The 24,388-nt window shown below is 41.0% G+C and overlaps 1 protein-coding gene across 1 annotated transcript in view; it reads right to left on the bottom strand.

The window, feature by feature from the left end:
• The window catches only part of PARG (poly(ADP-ribose) glycohydrolase), a 110,152-nt gene that overhangs the window by 4,264 nt on the left and 81,500 nt on the right, over nucleotides 1-24,388 (bottom strand). The window contains exons 13-16 of the mRNA XM_069980679.1: nucleotides 23,085-23,232; nucleotides 22,183-22,261; nucleotides 20,055-20,163; nucleotides 7,972-8,077 (exon numbers count right to left, since the gene is read on the bottom strand). Of these exons, the coding sequence (XP_069836780.1) occupies nucleotides 7,972-8,077; nucleotides 20,055-20,163; nucleotides 22,183-22,261; nucleotides 23,085-23,232 (442 nt within the window). The remainder of the gene's footprint in view (nucleotides 1-7,971; nucleotides 8,078-20,054; nucleotides 20,164-22,182; nucleotides 22,262-23,084; nucleotides 23,233-24,388) is intronic.

Genomic DNA, 24,388 nt, shown 5'->3' with positions numbered 1-24,388 from the left:
TCAGCGGCTCAGATCTTCAAAATGAGAGATGTGCGGTTGATGACTATCTTTTTGACAGGCTTTAAGTGTATTCTTTCTACTCTGACACAGTGCTCTCTGCTGCCACCTCTGTCCATGTCAGAAACACAATAAATTCTTAGATAGAGCAGCACAGAAAATTAGGTAGAAAGTACACCAAGTACAGAAACTGTCCTAGGCAAAAGGAATTTGCTTCTGCTCTGAAAAGTTCATCACATGAGCAGAGGTGGCAGCAGAGGGTACTGTGCTAGACTGCAAACTGGAAGGAATACATCATTTCCAGTAGGACATACAGCAGCTAAGGCTGGAAGGCTTTGAGGTTTTTTTTTAATAGTAGTAGTTGTTGTTAACGGGGTAATCCACTTAAGATTTACCCTGTTTAATCCCCACCCATACGCTAAGCTTGTTTGTAATAGGTTCCTATTACATGAATTGGTCCGTTTGTCGTCAGCACGTCCTGACTCAAACCCTAAAGATACTGAAAATCCTCACTTCCTGGTCCAATCTGTCTTCACTCCTCTGTCCACCCGTTCCCTTCTGAGACCCAGGTCATGTGATCTGTCTCATCTGTTGCTAGGCAAGCTGTAACTACTCATCTGTAACCCCACCCATCACTGACATCACACCAATCAGTGAGCACCTGGCCAAGGGTAGGGAAACAGAATGTAACAGTGACAGTCTCCTGAGCAGTATAGGGGAAAGGATACACAGTTGTTTCCTCTCTCTTTTACTAATCGATCTACGTAGGTGAATAGATATTTTTTTCACATTTTAAAAGGAGAATTAGACTGAGCCAGTGATTGGCAGGTAATACAAGATGAGGCAGATACTTGGCAGTTGGCTCTGAAGGGCAATGCGTGCTGGGAGATGTAGTTTCCCAGCCAGGGGCCATGATGTAAAACTAGGATCATTTGTAAAAGTTTTAATCCGCATTGACAAGCGGGAAATGTGTCAAATGGTTAATGGGGGATCAGTGAGAGCACCTACATGCTTTTTTTGCCTTTTATTTATTCATAGGATCGCTGGAGCTTGGCTTTAAGAGATATTACTCTGACTTACCTAGTTTTCCGGCAGGCTACCAAGAGATGTTATTTATCATCTCTCTGCTGTCTCCTGGTCGACATGGCACATGGAGGGTGATGCGGAATTCTAGACAAATCATCACATTGTCTCTGTGCTTTAATTTGAACATAGGAACATTTCATATTAAAGGGAACCTGTCAGCTGTAGTTCAGGTTCCAAACTGCTGACACTCTAGCTATAACATCAGGGAGACACCTGGTAACTTTGATAACTGTCTGTGTTTTCAGAAAATAAAAACAATGCTTTAAATATACTGTATATAATACATATATTAATATACATAAAGAAGAGTTAAACAGGCTTTCCTGGGCTCCTGAAGTGCAGCAAGCTGTAACATCTTCTTGCTCCCCCCTCCTGAACCTGCTTGGGACTCTGCTTCCAGGTGTCAATCAAGCAGGGAGGGGGGAGAGAGAAGACATTCCAGATTGGAGCTATTCTGACTTCTTGTACTAGAAAATAAAAGTATTTTTCTACATCCTGGAAGCACAGCTAGATATATGAAAAGTATCACGTGTCTCCTTGACCTAACAGCGTATTCCTATTTGCTTGCTTTTAAAAAAGTAGTTTAAAGGGCTTTTTTTGTTAGATGCGTTTAACTTTGCATTGGCACTCTTATTTTACCATCTAATAAATTGCAAACCCAGAAGCTGGGTTAGAAAACATGTCCCACAGCTTTTTTTTTTACTAAAATTTCATCATATGGTAAAAAATGTTAATACTAGAAAAAAAATGACTGTAATAGTAGGTCTGACATGGCGGCCTCGTAGGTGATTGGCACCCTGCAATTGCACTGCAGGGGTGCCAGTGCGCTCTAATACCGGTCACTGATGGGTATAGTTGGCCTGTTTCAAACTTTCTCCACTCAACATTTGCTGTACATGTACATCATATTTTGGGATTGGGCTAAGTGTATAAATTATTGCTGCCCAAAACGTGAAATCCTGTAATAAGGGTGCTTGCCAAACTGCTATGTATTACTCTGAAACATTTCCTATCCAGCTTGAATAAAAATGGGTATATGAGTATACGGGGGGTAGATCCATGTACTGTGCAGTTGAGCACATGACATTTCATTTATCACAGATATTGTTGGGGCGACAAGACTTTTTTTTTTCTTATTTGTAACTGTTTAGGATTAAGATAAATGGCATCTCCCCATCGAAGAGATTGATTTGTCATGATGGCATATGCACTGGGTGAAAGGCTATATTTAATCAGGTAATTCATTTAGCTAAGCATCATCACCTTCATTTTATTGCCAATTATATTGCCAATTATAATGAACGCCATATGAATGGGCGGGAAATGTTTGTCTACAATTTATCTTGATCAAACAATAAAATAAGACATTCATAAAACAGGGTCCCCAAGTACACCCTACATCTGTATGCTGAACTTCTTAGGAATACAATTCATAAACTACATATCATAACTCATTATGTATGTAATGTAGAAAAAAACTACAATTCCAGCAATGTTTAAAAGGGGAATAATATGGTTTATACATCGAGGCCTGTTTTTATCACAGTAATACCTAGTTCTTTCATAACTCTTGTACCAAATGTAGATCCCCACAGAGTCTGGTTCAGTACAACTGTGGGAGGTGTAAGTATTGCAGCCATAATTAAAATAAATGCATATATTTATATATGCACATATTTTTATGTATTACTATCTCAATTGTCACATGGCTGGTGTCTGAACACAGCCTTAAGGTGGCCATACACCTTTTAACAGGTGTCAACAACTATCTGTCCCAAATACACAAATGTTTGGCATATATATCAAAGGAGAGAGAAGGAGTAAGGGTACTATTACATGGGCCGATGAGGGCCCGATAACTGTAAACGATCTGCTAGATCATGGCTCGTTTACTGGGCCTATTCCACGGCCTGATTATCGATGTCCTTGCAGCCCTTGCTTAAACTTAATACATTACCTATCCAGGCTGCAGAGCTCCTCTTGGGGTCTACTTCTCCCCGGGTCCCGCGCACTCCAGCTTTAGAGCAGCTCGTCTCAGCTGACAGGCCGCTCAGCCAATCACTGGAGCCCTGCTGCCTATATCAACGATCAGCCGATGAGCATTGTCATCGTTGTATTTATTCCACGGAGCGATAATCGGCCGATTCGGTCGTATATCGCTCCATCAAATAGGCCCCTAAGAGTAAGCCGATGTCAGACAGCTCTGTCTGCTGCTTATCTCCCCAAGAACAAAAAGGTTGGAAAATCCAACATGTCTGGTCCAAAGTGAAACAAAAAACACTAGGTGGCCAACATAGTACTACAATCATTTTATGGGGTAATTGGAGTATGACAACAGTATGCAGCATTATAAATACACATATCTCCAAAAGGGAGCATGGATCTGCTGCTGCTCCTACTCCTACTACATAACACATTTTTTTTTCTGTACAAGCACCTAGAAAATTGCAATCTCAACAATGCATGAGTGTCAGTGTAGTGTGAGCACTGCCTTACTAGTATGCTGCCTTTTCTTTCTACTCTTTTAAGGCATTTCTATTTAATGGTTGTTTTTTATCACTTGTAATTCCAGTAAAGTCACAATATAAGATAAAACAGCCTGGGGCCGGGCAGCAGCAATGTTACAACTTGCTTTTAATAGGATAACTATTCCTATCAATGACAAAACTGCCACCCAGTGGAAAGACAGAGTGAATTACACTAGGTTGTAATTCACATTACCATGCATCACATTTCTGGCTCTGCTTTTAGAGGACTGCAGGATAACATCAAAGATGCTTGGTGAGCTGAAATCTGAAAAGTGATGAGAACAGATGGTGGTGGCCTGGATCACAGTTTACTTCTGGCATATATTAATGCCATTAGGGTCTCTGTCACACTCCCCTACCTCTATATTGTGATTACAGCGTAACCAGATTGACACCGGTCAGCCTGAAAACCTTGTCAGCAGAAACCTGTGATTAGAATTGTCTGGAGCCTGGAATCCCTCCTCCGAGAGCTGTTTATCATGCACCTTATGTTCATATCTCATGACCTTATTGACTCCTCTGATCAGTCTTCAAGTTAATGCCTCATAAATATAATCTCCATTTTAAATTTACTCCCATCTTAAAAGGCACATTTCATTAGAAAAATAAAATAAAAAATTCAATACAGTTTTACATACCGTGTTTACATGACTTATAACCCTTCATTTATTCACTCCCTCTCCCCATCAGTCCTCAAGCCCGCCATCATACAGAATGCAATTAGCATCTATAAGTTTATTATTTAAAAAAAAAAAAACAACCTAACTAAAACACAACCCAACTAAACTATTTGACAGCTGTAAACAGCAAGGGGAAATATTCCCTGCTTTCTTATAAAAAATGTGATCCCATTTAAAAAAAAAAATAAAAAAAAAAAAACTATACAGCATTCATAAAAATTGTTCACACAAGTGTGAATTAATCCTAGCTCCAAATACAGTTCAGATTCTCTAACCTTACATTGCGAAATACTGCTTTTCACACCCTCCTTGTGTTACTATACAGGAGCGAGCCTTGATTTGCATGACATGTAAATAAGCTGTTGACTGACAGTTCAGCTTGTGTCTGGAAGGACGTTCATATTTTATAAGACATTTAAAAGGTCATAGTCAACACTAGGAAACGCCACAGGTTGTTCCCTGACTGGTGCAGATTCTCATCTGTCAATCAACAGTCACTTTGCTGAAAACAAGAAAATACTGTGCAGATATTCTCAAGTAATGATTATATAACAAGCAGCAACAATGGACATCAGCTATGGATGAACAAAAATAATCAACCAATCATAAAAAATTTTATATCAGCAAACAGATTTGCCATCCATGTGGGTGACCTTTCTAAGAACTAGTATGTTCACAGGCAGGCCAGGGTTTCCCACAATCTTATTTAATAATCCAGTGGACTGTCCAGTTCTCAGTAACAGATAATATTGTCTTTTCCTGGTTAATAAACCTAATTGAAAAAAAAAAAAAAAAAAAAAACACACATGCTAAGCTAAAATGTAATTTGACAGCTGCTAATAATTCACGTCCCATAAGTCATAATCACAAGGTTGTTCCAAAAGCTAAACTACAGTACAATCTTTGGTGGGTTCCATGCAGGTCCCTTGATTCTAACTAAAACCACTTTCACCAAGGCGTCAAGCGATCTTTTGGAGGCCAAGTCTCCCTCTATACAGCCCCCAAATTACACCCATCTATACACCTCTTACCGGGACATCACCCCTGCATTCCTACAAAATACCAGCGACTGTCTATCCTCTCTATTTCTCAAACTCAATCTTTCTAAAATATATCTTCTTGTATTCTCTCTAACCAACCTAAACCTGACACCCCTCTCTCAGTCTGTGGTGCTAGAATAACTCCTGTGCATCAAGCTTGATGTCTGGGGGTTATGCTAGACTCAGATCTATCTTTTACTTCCTATATTCTAGCTCTTGCACGCTCTTGTCACCTACATCTCAAAAAAATCAGAATCCGCCCATTTCTTACCACTGAAACAACTCAGACTCTTACTGTCGCCCTGATCCATTCTCATTTTCAAGACGCCTCCAAGACCTCTCGTGCTGCACCAGTTCTCTGGAATACTTCACCCAAAGACATTAGACTCATTCCTACCACTTACAGTTTCAAGCGTGCCCTAAAGACTCATCTCTTGAGGAACGCCTATATTATTTCCTACATTTTGATTCCTCTCCTTCTGTCCCCTCACCTTCTACTGTATATCTCAGGTGGTTCCATGCACTTTTTACTCTTTACCTGTACTCAGAGAATGGTGGGTGACTGGCTCCCCCCACACTCATAGGCACTTTCCGATTCTATGTACAATGGCTTGACCATCTGCAAATGGAGCTCCTACTGCATCTCGTGTTACATAGCCTGTCTCCAGCCTCCATGTCCTGAACTACTCACAACTAGACTAGATGGAGCAGGTGGTCTTTTCCTGCTGACAATCTTCTATGTTTCTAACTAATATTCACCATACACACAAACACTGCTAACAATGCCAGATACCTGTAATATAGAGGTCAGCCATAGTGATATACAGGGGGTCAGCCATAGTGATATAGAGAGGGGTCACACATAGTGATATAGAAGGACACTGTGGGGGCATGCAATAGCCCACACATACACACACGCCCACACAGCCTGCTGCAGCCATAGCATACACACGCCCACACAGCCTGTTGCAGCTATAGCACACATACACACAGCCTGTTGCAGCTATAGCACACATACACACAGCCTGCTACAGCCATAGCGCACACCACACACTCACACACACAGCCTGCTGCAGCCATAGCACACACACACAGCTTGCTGCAGCCATAGTGCACACCACACACACACAGCCTGCTGCGGCCATAGCACATATACACACAGCCTGCTGCAGCCATAGTACACATACACACAGCCTGCTGCAGCCATAGCACGCATACACACAGCCTGCTGCAGCCATAGCACGCATACACAAAGCCTGCTGCAGCCATAGCACGCATACACACAGCCTGCTGCAGCCATAGCACACACACACAGCCTGCTGCAGCCATAGCACACACACACAGCCTGCTGCAGCCATAGCACATATACACATAACCTGCTGCAGCCATAGCACATATACGCACAGCCTGCTGCAGCCATAGAACACACACGCACAGCCTGCTGCAGCCATAGCACACATACACACAGCCTGCTGCAGCCATAGCACGCATACACACAGCCTGCTGCAGCCATAGCACGCATACACACAGCCTGCTGCAGCCATAGCACACACACACACAGCCTGCTGCAGCCATAGCACATATACATAGCCTGCTGCAGCCATAGCACATATACACAGCCTGCTGCAGCCATAGCACATATACACAGCCTGCTGCAGCCATAGCACACATACACACAGCCTGCTGCAGCCATAGCACACATACACACAGCCTGCTGCAGCCATAGCACACATACACACAGCCTGCTGCAGCCATAGCACACATACACACAGCCTGCTGCAGCCATAGCACACACACACACACAGCCTGCTGCAACCATAGCACACAAACAGCCTGCTGCAGCCATAGCGCACACACACACACACACACACACACACACACACACACAGCCTGCTGCAGCCATAGCACACACACACACACACAGCTGCAGCCATAGAACACTGAAGAAAAACACACCATCTTCTCCCAAAGAGAAAACACCACGCTGAGGACAGAGGTTACTGCTTTACTATTTATGTCTTCTCCTCCTCCTCTATATTGCACGGAATATCTTCATATTACACTGCTGCTCATATACAATCATCCAGCATCCAGGAAGAGAACAGCACAGATCTTCCCCCACACAATGGGCTCTTCAAAGCTCAGAAACAAACTGCCAAATAGTGACCGACAACTTTTCCCCGACCCCCCTTATGTAATAGGGCCAGTGTCCTATTACTGATATATTCCCCGACCACCCTTATGTAATAGGGCCAGTGTCCTATTAGAATGTTGCTCATAATATATATTCATGAGCAAAACTTGTAAAATTCATATGAAAATTCAATTCTACATTTTTTTAAGATTTTTTAAAGCTGGAGTCGGAACATTTTTTTCCCGACTCAGACTCCAGCCAAAACTAGCTCCAACTCCAACTCCACGACTCTGACTCCACAGCCCTGTTCATTTTAATTATTTAATCCTGTAATGTGCAAATGTAACCGCTGTATTTTGTGTGGGGAAAAAAAGCGCTGCAGAATCTGTTGGCGCTATATACAAATAAATATTTTTATTATGAGACAAGTGAGCCAAGGACCACCCAGTATCACATGGAAGCTTAAAGGAACATATAGTAATTTTAACATAATTTTATTCAATTACCTTTCAATCTATTATCTCCACCAAAAGCTCCACAACCCCAGTTTCCTGTTGCAACTGCTGAGAGATTCTCTGGTTGAATTCCTTCTCGGAAAAAACCACAAAAAGCCTGATGAAAAAAAATGAAACAAGAGATTTATATTGTGAATTTACATTGTTGTCGTTACTATTGCCATTATATACCACACTTCATCCTATTTGAAGATAGTGAGTTTTGTTTTGGCAACCTTTTGGCTTAAATAACGCAACACAGGCTATTAGAGAATAATGTGAAGACTTTTGTGAATGCTTTGTGTGCCACTTGATGTCTGCCATATTGATTTTTATTTACACTCTGATATGGTTTTCCTAATGCAGGCTACTGTCCAATGATGCCTCAGGCTTTGCAGAGACAGAGGGGCAGAATCTCATCACTTCACTTGCTCTAAATCTAAGTGCAGCAAGTGATAGATCAGTGACATAAAACTTCTGTCCTAGAGTCTCAGTGTATTTCCATGAGCTGCTGCTTCACCCCGTATCCTTGTATTAGATTTCTCTGTTTTAGTTCTTACAAGTAGGAGGCAGGGGGAGCAGTGTGAAGCTGCATATCATACGCCATACTACAGATCCTGCACACAACAGAAAGCAGAGACTGTCAAGCACAAATCTACTATATCACTGCTCTTGTACTCCATCAGGACAAATTGATACATTCAGCAGCACTTTATATATGAGAGTAAATACAAGTGGACAGATGGCTGGAGGTATCTGATAGGTAAAAATGGAATCCTATTGTTCACAGGAAGTCTCCCACACAGCCACACAGAGGAAAGCCTATACTGGTCTAGTGATCACATGATCCAGATGCAATAATGACAGGATGTATAGATGCAACGCAGTGGAGATAAAAATAATGACACTGAAGGCATATTGCTGGCAAGTTGTCCATCTCCCAGGGTGCGTGTTCAAGAAGCAGGAATGAGAGAAGATCCTACTTAGAAATACTTTCCACACATACTTTTAATTTATAACAAATGTCTTGCTGCAAAGCAGTGTACTTGTGTATTAGTTCTGTCTGTCGGGGGGTATATATATATATACACTCACCGGCCACTTTATTAGGTACACCATGCTAGTAACGGGTTGGACCCCCTTTTGCCTTCAGAACTGCCTCAATTCTTCGTGGCATAGATACAACAAGGTGCTGGAAGCATTCCTCAGAGATTTTGGTCCATATTGACATGATGGCATCACACAGTTGCCGCAGATTTGTCGGCTGCACATCCATGATGCGAATCTCCCGTTCCACCACATCCCAAAGATGCTCTATTGGATTGAGATCTGGTGACTGTGGAGGCCATTGGAGTACAGTGAACTCATTGTCATGTTCAAGAAACCAGTCTGAGATGATTCTAGCTTTATGACATGGCGCATTATCCTGCTGAAAGTAGCCATCAGATGTTGGGTACATTGTGGTCATAAAGGGATGGACATGGTCAGCAACAATACTCATGTAGGCTGTGGCATGGCAACGATGCTCAATTGGTACCAAGGGGCCCAAAGAGTGCCAAGAAAATATTCCCCACACCATGACACCACCACCACCAGCCTGAACTGTTGATACAAGGCAGGATGGATCCATGCTTTCATGTTGTTGACGCCAAATTCTGACCCTACCATCCGAATGTCGCAGCAGAAATCGAGACTCATCAGACCAGGCAACGTTTTTCCAATCTTCTGTCCAATTTCGATGAGCTTGTACAAATTGTAGCCTCAGTTTCCTGTTCTTAGCTGAAAAGGAGTGGCACCCAATGTGGTCTTCTGCTGCTGTAGCCCATCTGCTTCAAAGTTCGACGTACTGTGCGTTCAGAGATGCTCTACTGCCTACCTTGGTTGTAACAGTTGGCTATTTGAGTCACTGTTGCCTTTCTATCAGCTCAAACCAATCTGCCCATTCTCCTCTGACCTCTGGCATCAACAAGGCATTTCCGCCCACAGAACTGCCGCTCACTGGATGTTTTTTCTTTTTCGGACCATTCTCTGTAAACCCTAAAGATGGTTGTGCGTGAAAATCCCAGTAGATCAGCAGTTTCTGAAATACTCAGACCAGCCCTTCTGGCACCAACAACCATGCCACGTTCAAAGGCACTCAAATCACCTTTCTTCCCCATACTGATGCTCGGTTTGAACTGCAGGAGATTGTCTTGACCATGTCTACATGCCTAAATGCAAATGAGTTGCCGGCATGTGATTGGCTGATTAGAAATTAAGTGGTAACGTGCAGTTGGACAGGTGTACCTAATAAAGTGGCCGGTGAGTGTGTGTGTATATATATATATATATATATATATACACACACACACACACACATACAGAGCAGGCAGCTGCAGGTGCTATTGGTGTCAGGGGTGCAATTTAAAGATTGAAATAAGATCATGTATGCATACATACTTACACAGAAGAAATCTGCGCACACACAGGAGTAACATTCATATTCTACAAAAAAATAAAAACTGGGGTAAGCTACCCATAGCAACCAATCACAGCTCAGCTTTCATTTTACCAGAGCTAATAGCTGAACCCTGATTGGTTGCTGTGTGCAGTTTACACCCTCTTCTATTATACACACGTTGATAAACCTGGGCCAAAATGAGTCAGGGATTATACAGGATGAATCAGGGCTGACAGCTGTCAGAAAGGCAATCATTCAGCTGACAGCTATAACACCACATTGTGAAGACCACGTTAGGGAAGTCCGTGCTGTGGGCACTCATGGAGCTGGTCCCATCCCTGCAGATTCTGCTTTTCTTGATATATGCTAAAATCCAATGGAGTTAAAAATTCTAGATACTAATGTTTATGGGGTATCAGTATACTAAATAATATGCTGGAAAACAAAAAAGCAAGTGATTAAAGCTCTGGTGACTTCTTGTGAAATGACAACACAGTTACACAATGTTGAACTGCTCAACCCAAGATCAATGTTCAATAGTTATAGTCATTTAAAACCAACACACAGTCACTAAAACTGACAAGAAATCCTTCACAGTGATCTACATCAGCAGGTTTCTAATGAAGCTATAGAACTAACTTATTGAAGGTCTCTATTACAGAAATGTGGAGTCAGCCCTGACACCTGAACTGCACTCATCATCTTAGAGAGACTGATACAAATAGAGAACTAATACTGCACGCCTGGCCTCATTTGTGCCTCCAAGTCTCCGATCAGGTATCCTGGGATCCCCTGCACCTCTCTCCTCTGATACAAATAGAGAACACTGTTTGTAGCCATCATTATCAACAGATGGCTGGCTTTTGGTGCATTTTAAAATTATTGCAGTCCACCAAGATGGCTGTCATTTTTACCTAGTGTGTAAACATAGCCTATTAATTATATTCACTACTATGGGGCTAAAAATGGCCCTAAAAAAACTGCACACTGGTTATTGTTCATGCTTCATAATATTAGGGTACTTTCACACTGACACTGTGGCAGACAAGATTCTGTCATAGAATTCCGCTGATTTTGCTCAAACAGTCTCTCTATGGGAGCCCTACCATAGAGAGACTGTTTGATACTGAGGCAGACGGGATTCCGCCACGGAATTCCGCTGATTTTGCTCAGTGTGAACATACCCTTACTTGTTACTCATTTTAACATAGGGGATATAATTTTCAAGGTGTATTGCTACTCATATTGATTAACCATACTTGAAGGGGTCTGACTGCAAACAAAAAATATGGCTGCCTGGCCAACTCCAGTCTGTTTTAAGCCAGTGGAAATGGTTGGGCATCAAAAGCAGCCTGCGTTCAAGTTACACAATCTGTGTAACTCACACTAACTTTAATAGGAGGAGTGTAAATGGCATTCACTGTTTAAATGACTTAGATGGTAACCTTGTAATTTTTTTTTTAAATTCTTGCTTCATACCTGTAGTGCAATAAACACCTTCTCCATAGGTCTTTATTCAAAATTTAGCTTAGTTTGTCTTCTTCAGATTGCTGTGTGAGCTCTCCTTTCCAGGGCTGTGGAGTCTGAAAAAATGCACCAACTCCAGCTTTCAAAATTTTTATCTGAATTTTTTAAATGTTTCTATTCAATATATTTTGTTCTATCAATCGAAACACCTTATTTATTAAAACCTGAAACACTTTCACATACACTTAGTTACACAGAGGGAAGCATTTCCTACATAGATCAGTAATAAAGCAATGGCCCTATTAGATGAGGGTGGTTGGGGAAAAGTTGGGGGTCACTAACGGGCCTCTCTGACTGTCAATCATTCCTGGATTGCGTGCAGACAGGCGGAGAGCAGTGACTAGTCATGGGTGCCACCCGCCCAGATGAGTAGTTGATGTGTCTTTCCCTGCCGCGGCTGTAGCAGTAGCTCTATACTAAGAATCTGGGAACCATATCAGCACACTCGTGGCCGATTGGTACCCTTTAAGGCTCTTGGTCCCCTGCCAGTCTCCCGATCCTGTGATGTCAAGGCCCCACTCACAAATACCGGCTCAACCAATGACTGAGGCTGGACACAGCTGCAGTCACTGATTGGCTGAGCAAGTATTTTGTGTAGGGCCGCCACAATTGAGGAGTGCAGACGTCAACAGAGAGCTGATATCTTGGCCTAGGTCTGTCCTCTATATTACAGGTATCTGAATATTTATTTAAAAACATAGAAGAGTGACAGCAGAAAAAGACCACCTGCTCCATCTAGTCTAGTTAAAAGTTCTTCCCGACACGGTGGCTGGAAACTGGCTGCATCCACTGCACACACAGGAGAATCTGATTTATATCTTTGCCTTATTTACTCAGAAGTCGCCCCTGGATCAGGAAGAAACTGCTGAGCCAGTTCTACTTTACACTATTTTGACAAATAACTCCCCTGGTATCTGATTGGCCATTTATGGAGTCAGTCTCTGATAAAGAGAGCTGGAGTCAGTCTCTGATAAAAATTAGGAGTCAGAGTTATAGTGAAAGCTGCGGCATACAGACTCCACAGCCCAGCTGCTTTGTCTCTATATTTGTACATAGCCTATGATTCCTTACTGCAAACTGCACACTTTAGTGTGCTTTTACCTCTATCTGTTGCCTGTGGAAGTGCTAAAGCCTCTCCCTGCAGACTGTTCATCTGACTCTTTTTCTGAGTAGCAGCTAAAGGGTATGAAATTCTTTTATAAAGACTATTTAGAAAGTGGTTTATTATAAATTCAGAGAACAAATAACGGTTATAAAGCACTGAATTTTGTTAAATGTCAGCCACCCCAAAGCAACAGGCTCCCACTACTGCCACAATAGCAATGCTGCTACTTGTTCCCGTGATGTTGCCGTAAACTTCCATTACTTCATGGCTTCCTTTAGACACAAAATCAATGTAAACCTAAATAATTCTGGCTTTGTCAACTCAACGAGAATCATTCATCCTCCATACAACATGGAACTTAAAAGGGACTGTCCAGCGGATGGCCTTTTTTTTTTTTTTTTTTTTTTTTTTTTAATTTATTGTTGCTGGTGCATATAAAACAATAAACATGTTATCCTCACCTTTCCGGACTCCTCCTGTCCTCCTTTGGCCTCCACTTCTGAGACAAACTTATCTCCGGAGTAATAGTCTGCTGAGCCAATCACTGGCCACGGGGCTGTCCTGTCTCAGTCAGTGATTGGATAAGTGGGCTGTCACTCCAAATACGAGCTTGTCTTGGAAGTGGAGGCTCTGCAGTTAGCAGGGGGCACTGACAATACCAGAGGAGGACACAGAGGGAGCATGGAGAGGTAAGGATAACATGTTTATTGGTTTATATCCACCAGCAGCAATATGTTCAAAAGGCCTCCTGCCAGATAACCCCTTTAAAGAATTCTTAACTAAAACAAGATGTTTTCTTGACACTGACACTGCAATTTACTCTTTTATTTAAACAAGGGCTAGTTTATTCCTTGTCTTAATGTCCACTTGAAACAGAGATATTTCCCATATTTTAACGTTTTTGGTCTCACTAGAAAATTATGTACTGCTTGCACCCCTTCGCTGCCAATTAGGCTCCTAAAATGGATAAATTACCAGTGTACGGCCTCTCTCTTCCAGTTATTTTTTAGGGCCATTTTTTGGATGATGGATGTGCTGTTATTAAAAGCATGCAGGATCTGAAAACAAAATTTATCTTAACCAAAGCAGCAGCTAGAAAATGGAAATGTACTCCTCATTTAGAATTGCTGACTGATTACAAAGGGGGTTTTCTACATTTTACACAGGCTAATATTTTACCTGCGGAAAGGAGTAATGAAAATCAATGTTTCAGCACGCCACGCACCAAAGCAAGATGACTGATTAAAAGAAGTCTTTAATGCCGACATAAAAGTGAAGGCAGAAGGATGCCCTGGAGTGCGGCAATGCAGATTTCTCACCTTAAAGTTATTTAAAATAGTAATTAAGGTCCATAAGATGGAGACAAAATCATTTAATTCCTTGTGCTGATCCACTGGCATAATAACACGTTCAGAGGAGACTTTATGTTGCTGCATGCCAACAACATCATTTTTATTAAACTACCATTTCTCCTCTGGATGTTAAATAAGTTGGATACGTGAGCTTCATATAGAGGAAATTTTCATTGACTTGTTTTAGACTGAGGAAAATTACCATAGGACCTGAAAGAAGCGCAGATTTAGGGTGCTATCGAACAACTGCATATATTGTGAATGCTTTTGCCTCTGAAATAACACAGTTTGTTGTACAGGTCTTATGCAGTAATTCTGAGGATATGTAGTATATAATAATTCCTGGGATGAATAATATCCCATGCAATGTATAGTTAAATATTTTCCTGTTTAGTAGTATACTTTTTTCTTCAGAGAAATCTGTCCTTTCACGGTTAAAGTTCCTCCTTATGAAAAGTAGACATGTGACCCTGGGATGCAGCATAAAATCAAGAGAGCAAGTAATTTGTACCTGTATATTAAGCGTGAATCCACATTAGAATGGGACAATTGAGTTATGCGACTCTGATACAAGGTATGGTCATCAATGCTAGACTAGCCTGGGCCAGGATTTAAAAAAAAACAAAACAAAAAAAAAAAAAACACAACAACCTTATCAGGCTTTTTGTGCAACAATGTCGAGAGTACAAAGGCGTGATAAAAAAAAAAAAAAAACATCCACTGAAAGGGGATCCTGCGAACATTAACAAGTTGTTGACAAATAAGAACGCTTCCTGACAGACTCCTCCGATCCTGCCAATGGGCAGAGCTCAGTTAAGTAAACTGGTGCTGCAGATAACACAATCCATTCCTTAGCACAGATATTTCTATAGCAGCAAACAACCTGTTACGGTGTCATTGCTGACTAAGGACCGCATTATGTGGCCAGATCAGTAATGTAAACAAGCACCGGTCTGTAAGACCTGCTTGCTTTAAAAGTGTAAAATAATAAAGTTTATACATGACTGTCTACACTCCCCAGTGTAATTTTCGCTTCTGCCCACAGCCGCCGCTGGAACTTCTGAGACAATATATGATAGGCTGCTCAGCCAATCACTGGCCGTAGTGGTCCCATCTCAGCCAATGATTGGCTGAGCGGCTTGTCACTTTAGAGAGACTGGCTCTAAAGTTACATCGGCAGCTGCGGGGACCAGGCGGAAGCGAAAAGGACACCAGGGATCAAGGAGAGGTATGTATAATGTTTATTATCTTTTTTGTCATCTGCAGATGATTTTTAGGCTGGAATAAACAACAACGATCAGCTGATGATCGCTTCATTGTTGAGTGATAATCTGCCAAATTGGCCTGATTTGGCAGATTATCACTATGTAATAGGGCCCGCTGGCCTTTTTTGCCAGTAGGCAAAAAGTCACTGAGCAATTTTATGCTCTAATAATACAAATCTACAAATCACAGCATAGTCTTACTCAATGTTTAATCTTTGACATTTTATGGTACTTATGGTACATCATCATGCATGTAGAGGCTTCAGGCAGTTGAAGATGCCGGATAGTAAAAACTTTACAGACCAGGAGAGATATAATTAAACAGCAGTGACAGAACAGAAGGATTACTAACAGACTGGATGTTACAGTCTGATCATAAGTGTATGGTATCAACACAACAATCTGTTGATACATAGTAGTCTTGTTAACAAGTGATTTTTCATTTACAGTACCTGTTAAAAGTTTGAACACACTTCCTGCATAAAATGGTGATGGCAGAGGGATACTGAGGGACACACTGAGCATCCCTGTGATATCATCCTCTCCAGCAGCCACAGCCCGCACAGCTCTGGGAGTCGGGGCGTGACATCACCATTTTATCCAGGAAGTGACATCACCATTTAATCCAGGAAGTGAAGCCTTGATGCAGTAGTAAGTGCAGGGAAAAAACACTTTATGTGCATTTCCTGTAATAAGTGTATATTGGAGATTTGTGTAACTTTTTGGGGGATCCAGCCAAGCCTCCTGGGACATCACACCCTGCCACCTGTATGTATCATCAGCTAACACACACAATGTGAGACAGAGGCATGTAAGATTTGTCTCCTAAGGGGGGATAGCATAAGAAGCAGGAGACAATGTGAATTGTCACAGGGGCCATTTTTTTTCACTTCCTGGATTTCTATCAGCTACCAGTGTGACAGAACCATACAGGTACAGTAATACATTGTATAGACACATCTATATAACTTTTAATGTACTTTAAATAGAAAACAAGTTTTTCTTATCCCCTTTAACCTCTTAAGGACAGAGCCAATTTTCGTTATTGCGTTTTAGTTTTTTCCTCCTTGTGTTTAAAAGGCCATAGCACTTGCATTTTTCCACCTAGAGACCCACATGAGCCCTTATTTTTTGCGTCACTAATTGTACTTTGCAATGACAGGCTGAATTTTTGCATAAAGTACACTGCGAAACCAGCAGAAAATTCAATGTGTGGTGAAATTGAACAAAAAAAAAACATTTTTTTTTTATTTAGGGGGTTTTTGTTTTTACGCCATTCGCCATGGGGTAAAACTGACTTGTTATGCATGTTCCTCAAGTCGTTATGATTAAAACGATATGTAACATGTATAACTTTTATATTATCTGATGGTTTGTAAAAAATTGAAACCATTGTTAACAAATATATGTTCCTTAAAATCGCTCTATTCCCATACTTATAGCGCTTTTATCCTTTGGTCTATGGGGCTGTGTGAGGTGTCCTTGATTGCGCATATACGACTTTTTGATCGCTTTTTATTACATTTTTTCTGGATTTAATGCGACCAAAAATTCGCAATTTTGCACTACGCTGTTTACATGCGAGATCAGAATTGTGATTAACTAATAGTTCGGGCGACAAGTGGCACCCGGGACCGCGGCGGTTCAGAGCGGGGTTGACGCGGGGCCCCGCTCTGAACACCTCTTGAGGGCGCATGACATACGGGTACATCATGTGTCCTTAAGAGGTTAAGGCAAACCAGCTAACAAGTGTTCAGCAACTCTGGGAACTCCTTCAAGACTCTTGGAAAACCATTCCAGGTAACTATCACTTTAAGCTGGTTGAGAAAATGCCGTAACTGTGCAAATCTGTTATGAAGACATAAAAGGGCCAACTTTGAAAATACAACATATTGTGGTTTTACACGGTTTTGATTACTACTTAAAGAGTCACTGTCATGTTTTTTTTCTTTTTTTTGCAGAAATCAACAGTACAGGCGATTTAAGAAACTTTGTAATTGAATTTATTAGGCAAATATGCTATTCTCAGCATTCAAAAACACTTTTCCCAGGTCCCCCCCTTCTCTCGCTTATCCACTGCTCATTAGGAAATCTCGACTCTTTTACATCAGTCGAGCCCTGTGTAACCTATGGAGAGGGGAGGGGAGGAGGAAGGAGGGAGACTAGTCACCAGCAGAGAGCAGAGAACAAAAGTTTACATAGCATGACCTGTGTAAAAGCCATATTCAGAGGTCAGAGAGGTCAGTGCTGACTTCAGAGGAGATAGCCAGGTGATGTAGCTGTAAATTAACTCTTTGTTGTCCTGTTTTGGTGCCTCATCTCCCTCCACCCCTCCGCTCTCCATAAGAGAACCATGAAGACAGGGGGGAGAGCTTCAAACTGCTTTTTCATGATGAAAATGCATTTTTCGGCTAATAAACCCAATTACAAAGTTTCTTAAAATCACTTGTACTATTGATTTCTGCAAAAAAAATTTTTAAACAGCGACACTTTAATTCCTTGTGTGCTTCCTCACTGGTTGCCCGTGTAAGGAAAAACCACAACAGAACCCCCGGAACAAAAAGATGTGTCCAACTGTTTGACTGGTACTAAAATTTTTATTTCTATGCATCCTTTTTTATATTTTTACTAATTTCATCAGTGTACTGTACTGCATATTAAATCTGTGTTGAATTCCCCCTGCATAGTTGCAATATTGCTGCTTGTTCTAATATTTGCTATATTTTATTGCTGATCTTGTTTTACAGTGAACCCCAATTATATAAATACATTTACAACTGTTACTGAATACTGTTGATTGTAAACTACAGTAATTTACTACTGAGTATATACAGTATAACAATTTTTCAAATTCCTGTCTTGTCATGACTTTCTTTTTCTTTAACCATTATTTACTGTTGTGATAACATAAATGGGAATCTAGAAGACCGATATAGCTTATTTATTGTATTTATTGACTCAATTATCATTCACCTGAGGGTATAGGTGATATATTGAAGTTCTAAGCACCACTAAGTATATATTGCAGTGAGCTGCATAACAATTATTAGTGGAAAAACCTTGCTTGGTTATATGAATCCAGTTTTCAGTTTAACCAAGCTAATAGAAGGAGTAGAATTAGCTGAAGCGGGAAGAATCAATGAACTTCTCCCGTCTGGGTTAAAGGTTCAGACTGGTTGGAGGTGGTGTAACATTGCTCTGAATGTTCTTTGGGCACCCTGGGTCCCCTGATACATGTGGAGATGTGTTGTTGGTAGGGCTAATCTAAGCATTGTGGCTTACAAGTTCATCCCTTCATGGCAGCTGTTTACCATATGGCAGAAGACCACTTCAGTATAAAATGGAATGCGGTGTTTCCAATACAATATGACATGAATATAGAATTTACACTGGCTCCTATGTTAAGATGTTTAAAGAGCATGAAAATGCATAAAATTGTTAAAGGGAACTTCTCGGGTATCATGGCTTATAAACACTACCTAAAACCTTGTGGTTGTCAGGCAAACATTTAGATGCTGTAGCTAGAAGTTTTCTCACATGTTGCATTCTTAAAATGGTCAGCTAACATGTTTCTCTGAAAATAAGACCTACTCCAAAATAATAAGTGCTAGTTACAGTATGCTGACCAGATGCCGGACACTGGGTGGCTTGTTATGCACTGCGCCCATCTGCTCAACACAAGGTGCAGGGGAGAAAGGAGTATAAGAAGATGCTCACTTAATATGGGGGCAGAGGGCAACAGGGTGGGAGAGAGAAATAAATTATGGAGGCCTAAATACAGTGGTTCATACAGTATGATGGCTAAATGCTGGGTGGGGCTACAGTGTAGGGGTATACCATGTTTATCTAAAAATAAGATCCACCCCAAAAATAATCCCTAGCTCTTTTTTCAGAGAAAAAAATATTATAGGACCCTGTCTTATTTTTGGAGAAATGCAGTAAACCCAGCAGTCCTAAGTAGGCATGGGTATGAACACGGCTGGGGAACAATCCCCTAGACTGTTGTTAGGACTGAAATTTTGACTTGCATTGTAAGACTGGTTCCATTTTCTTCTTTGGCTACCTGTACACATTCATATTGTATATGATTTTTTTGTGTTATGGGGATGGTGGGAGGGGAGGGTGAAAACAAAAGCACTTTTTGTGTTTGTAAAAAAAAAAAAAGCTTTTTTTTTTTAATAAAAAAAGATCTGATAAAAAAAAGGAGGCATGGATTGGGGCAACCCCACAGCAGAATGTAGTCACACTGTCCTGTCCTTCCAGCAACTCAGGCTTCAACGACACTCTGTCTACTAGAAACTTTATGAAAAGCCCAGAAGTCAAAGAGACAATCAAGCCAGAGTGGCTGGGAGGATGGTGGAGTTTTAAAAAAAACTAAAAAAAAAAAAAAAAAAGAAATCACAGACCTTGTTCAACTCCCTTTTGATCTTCTCTGGGGTAAACTGATCTATATAACTTCGGAAGTGGAAAGCATCAATTGCCACGATTTCTGTTGTGCGTCTCAGCCAGTTGTCTCTGTAAGAAAATGTTGTATTTAATATGGACTAGACACAGGTAAAAAAACAGGTAACAAGTCCCACAAAAGAAAAAAAGGAAACAATTGGCAGCACATCTATGACTCTGTTCACACTGCAGGTTGCACGCTGCTTGTGGCCTAAGTACAGACAAAAGGGTGCTATAAAAAGAGATAATTTGGCTCCTATCTGCCCAGTTGTACGCTTATTCAGCCCAAGAGAGGCCATTGCTAGTGTGAAAATGCTAGAGTAGGGACTATGTCTGTGAGGACACCTTAACGTTGGTGACATGGTAATCAAATAGTTTGCTAAGATCCTCACTTTTTAATATCTACAGGGCAGGTTTTTACTGTGTGTACACTGGGAGGAGTATATACGGTAAGCCCTTGCACCTGTGGGTTGCTGTTGTACCTTCTGTTTTTTTTTGTCTTAACAAGTCCCACAATGCCTCGGAGTGCACGTCTGAACACAATATATATAACACTAACACACACATATATATATATATATATATATATATATATATATTATTCTATAAATTATGACATAAGTAGCAATAACAATGTACAATATAGAAGACCACAAAAAAAGTTTTTTCCCATTTTGCCTTAAAGGAAAAGTTACAGCAGGACAGAAGAATCTAACCTGCTGTTATGTTCCCATAGGACAAGATATGCTGAAGAAGAAGGTGTGGGAGCAGGGACAGGTGTGCAAACCCACCCAACTGCCTGCCCATCCTTATCAATATTCATCAGGCGCTCTGCAGTGAAAAGCAGCCAGAGTGATGTAATTGAAGAACATTGCCTCAATATTAATAAGTAGGGACAGGCAGATCAGTGCACCAAGGGTTGTAGTGCTGTCCCTAGTGCACCAAACATGTTAATAAAACACAGAATTTCCAGAAAATGGTACTAAGGATGAGGGTAAGAAACCGATTTTCTTCCTCTGTGCCTTCTGTCCTACGAGAACAGAATAGCAGGTTCGATTCTTTTTCCCTTCAATAAAGTTCCATTTAAAAAGTTGTACATCTTTCTAATGTGCAGTATTTAAAAAATATGGTATTAATCTCAATGATTTCAAATGATCTAAAGCCTGTGTCTCATTTCTAAGATGTTGAATGCAACCTGGGCGAGCAGAAGTTTTCAGCATGCAGTGCACTTCACATGCTTGACCGTGTCCATCAACTTCAGTAGGCTCCATTGACTTGAATGGAACACACAGAAATAGGAAAGCATGCACAGTAAAGCCTCTCTTCATCAGAGCAAGGGCCGTATAAGATGGCCTGATATTTATGAGCAAGCGAGCGTTGACCTGTCAGGTTAGCACTTGCTTGCTCTTCATTCCGGCTCGCTGACGGTGCTATTACACGCACCAACATTGAGTGGGGATGAGCAGGAAAGACCAGAGGGTGCTGCAGGAGGGGCCCATTACACGGCAACGGCCATTAGAGACTGCCACTATTGTTATCAGGATTTTAGGTCATGTTTTAAATAAACGATCAACCGACATCGTGCATGTCAGCTGATTGTTGAATTAAAACATGACCTATTACAGAAAACGATTATAGGTCAAGAATGGCCAATAATCGATTTGTGTAATAATACCCTAAAATAAGGAAGGGGAGGAGAAAAGAGTTCAGCATGTGAAGGGAATGTAGATTTGAAGCAGAATGTATGGTGTGGTCACATGGGCATTCAGCAATGCTCATGAATACTAGACCAGAACAGGAAGAGGAGTGAGCTGCTGGAGAGGGAAGTTCATATGAAAAACATAATTTATTGAAAAAATATCATCGACACTGTCAAAACAATTTAAATGCTATCTGCTTTTTATACTCCTTAGTTTGATCCTGACATACAATAAATATTATATTTATTTCTTGCAGTCCCAACCAACGCTACACAAATTATACAGCTCTCAAACACCTATGTATACACATGTATAGGCAATCACTGTTTACCACTACAGAGATGTCTATTATAATAGTTGGTGACCAGTACACTAAACATTAAAAACCTACCGTGGAGCTTCATCTTCATGAGAGCGATGCCATTTGTAAGTTTCAGCATAACCTTTATACTCACTGTACTGCTCGGCACCTATATTTACACAGGGAAAATCAAGTGTAATAACAAGGACAAATAAAGAAATATTAATACAAATGAATATATTAGCAAGATGATTACGGTTGTCTTTGTTGTTACATAAACCAAACACATATATAAAACTCTTTATATACATAAAAAAACTGAAATAATCTGCTGTGTAATCAAGTTAGCAGATTACACAGGGCGCTTCCTCAGTCATCCTGTCGCTGAATAACGTTAAGAGACTGACACGGGCAATAACCATTACTATGCTGATGCTAAGCAGATGCAGTAAAGAAATCACAGTAAATTTAATTTCTTTCCAATTTCTCAAGCTCTTGTACAAATTAAAGCTGCATAGTTACATCCATTAGACCTGAGTCACGAAGCCTCCGTCGCAAGGAATGTAATTTATCGGGAAGAAAAAGTGTGGCAGAAGGAGAGGACTGGCCGGAGAGAAGAGATGGAAAGCAGCCAGCCACATAACAAGAATGATGAAATGGCCATTTCCATTAATAGGATAGAACCTTGTATCATTGTAATACATTAACAGACACTCTAATAAGCTAAAGTGTATTGGAAAAAAAATACTTTGAGTACAAAGGTCCATCCAAAATGGAAAATTAAAATGTAACCAAGGCAGCAATGTCACCTTTGACAAGACAATACTGAATGCATAGGCTAACAATGGGTATGGCAATACACTGGGTAAGCGCCTAAGCCTGCTGCAGCTTTAATAGCAATAACATGATGCGTCTGTCATCCTAATACATTTCAGGTACATTGGACCATAACCATTCATATTTCTTTTCAGAAAGGAATTCAATAACCAGACCTGTTATAATAAGGCACTCATTGGGATCCAATTCTTCTGTAAAGAGGCGTGATGCTATCAGTTCAGGATTGATGATGAACCGGATCTCTTCCTGGACAAGACCTGAGCTAGTCACACCACCACCAACATAGCGATTGGCAAAGTCCACCTATCCGTAGACAAGGGAAAACAAATATTAAAATCTGTTTTCTCTATATGGAGTTGAATGTGAGAGCAATATGGTAATGTCTCCTGCTCCACCAATAGCATACTTGGTTCTTCTGATAAAAGCCATTTAAAGCGACTCTACACCCACAATCTGACCCCCCCAAACCACTTGTACCTTCGGATAGCTGCTTTAATCCAAGATCTGTCCTGCGGTCCATTTGGCAGGTGATGCAGTTATTGTCATAAAAATTTACTTTTAAAATTGCAGCCCCATGCCCTACGGGAGTATCTGTGCCCTAACTTTGCACCACCCCTCCGTCCCTCCTCCCCACCCTCTTCATCATTAGGAATGCCACTGGAACATTTACTCCTGTTTGAACATTGCACAGGTGTCTTAATGATTCAGCCCATGTGCTGTGGTAACACAGGTGGGGAATAGGAGGCAATCTGCCTAGAGCATTCCTAATGATGAGGAGGGTGGGGAGGAGGGATGGAGGGGTGGTGCAAAGTTAGGGCACAGATACGCCCGTAGGGCACGGGGCTGCAATTTTAAAAGTAAATTTTCATGACAATAACTGCATCACCTGCCAAACGGACCGCAGGACAGATTTTGGATTAAAAGCAGATATCCGAAGGTACAAGCGGTTTGGGGGGGTCAGATTATGGGTACAGAGTCGCTTTAAAAGCTGTCCAGTCTCATATTATTTACACATATGGAGAGGGTGGATGTACCATATGTAGCATATCTCACACTCCTTCAATTATTACTATTCACCATTTCTTTTACATCATACTTTTATTTTAATGACATCTCTGTACTTTGTCAGGACTCTGCAGCCAATCACTTGCCGCATGCAAATTATACATTGACATTCGGGCACTTCTGTTGGCAACTCTGGAACAGTGATGCTGGAGCAGGAGCAAGCTTAGGGGGGGTATGGGTTTTATTTATTTATTTTTATTATTTTTCCTATCAGTGTCTGCCATGGTCTATTTTTTCCTAATGGCCCAGAAAACCTTCTGAAGCAACTATTCATAGAACTCTGCATTGTGCATAAATCGTGAACCATTCCTCTTCCTGAAATGGTGCCGAACTGCAATACCAGAGACAACCCATGAATAGGCGAGGTCCAGATTTTTTTTTTTTTTTTTGGGGG

Source organism: Dendropsophus ebraccatus, chromosome 8, assembly GCF_027789765.1.
Source record: "Dendropsophus ebraccatus isolate aDenEbr1 chromosome 8, aDenEbr1.pat, whole genome shotgun sequence".
Lineage (NCBI taxonomy): Eukaryota > Metazoa > Chordata > Amphibia > Anura > Hylidae > Dendropsophus > Dendropsophus ebraccatus.
Note: the sequence above shows the minus strand (reverse complement) of the source record. Positions and strands in the feature narration are given on the sequence as shown.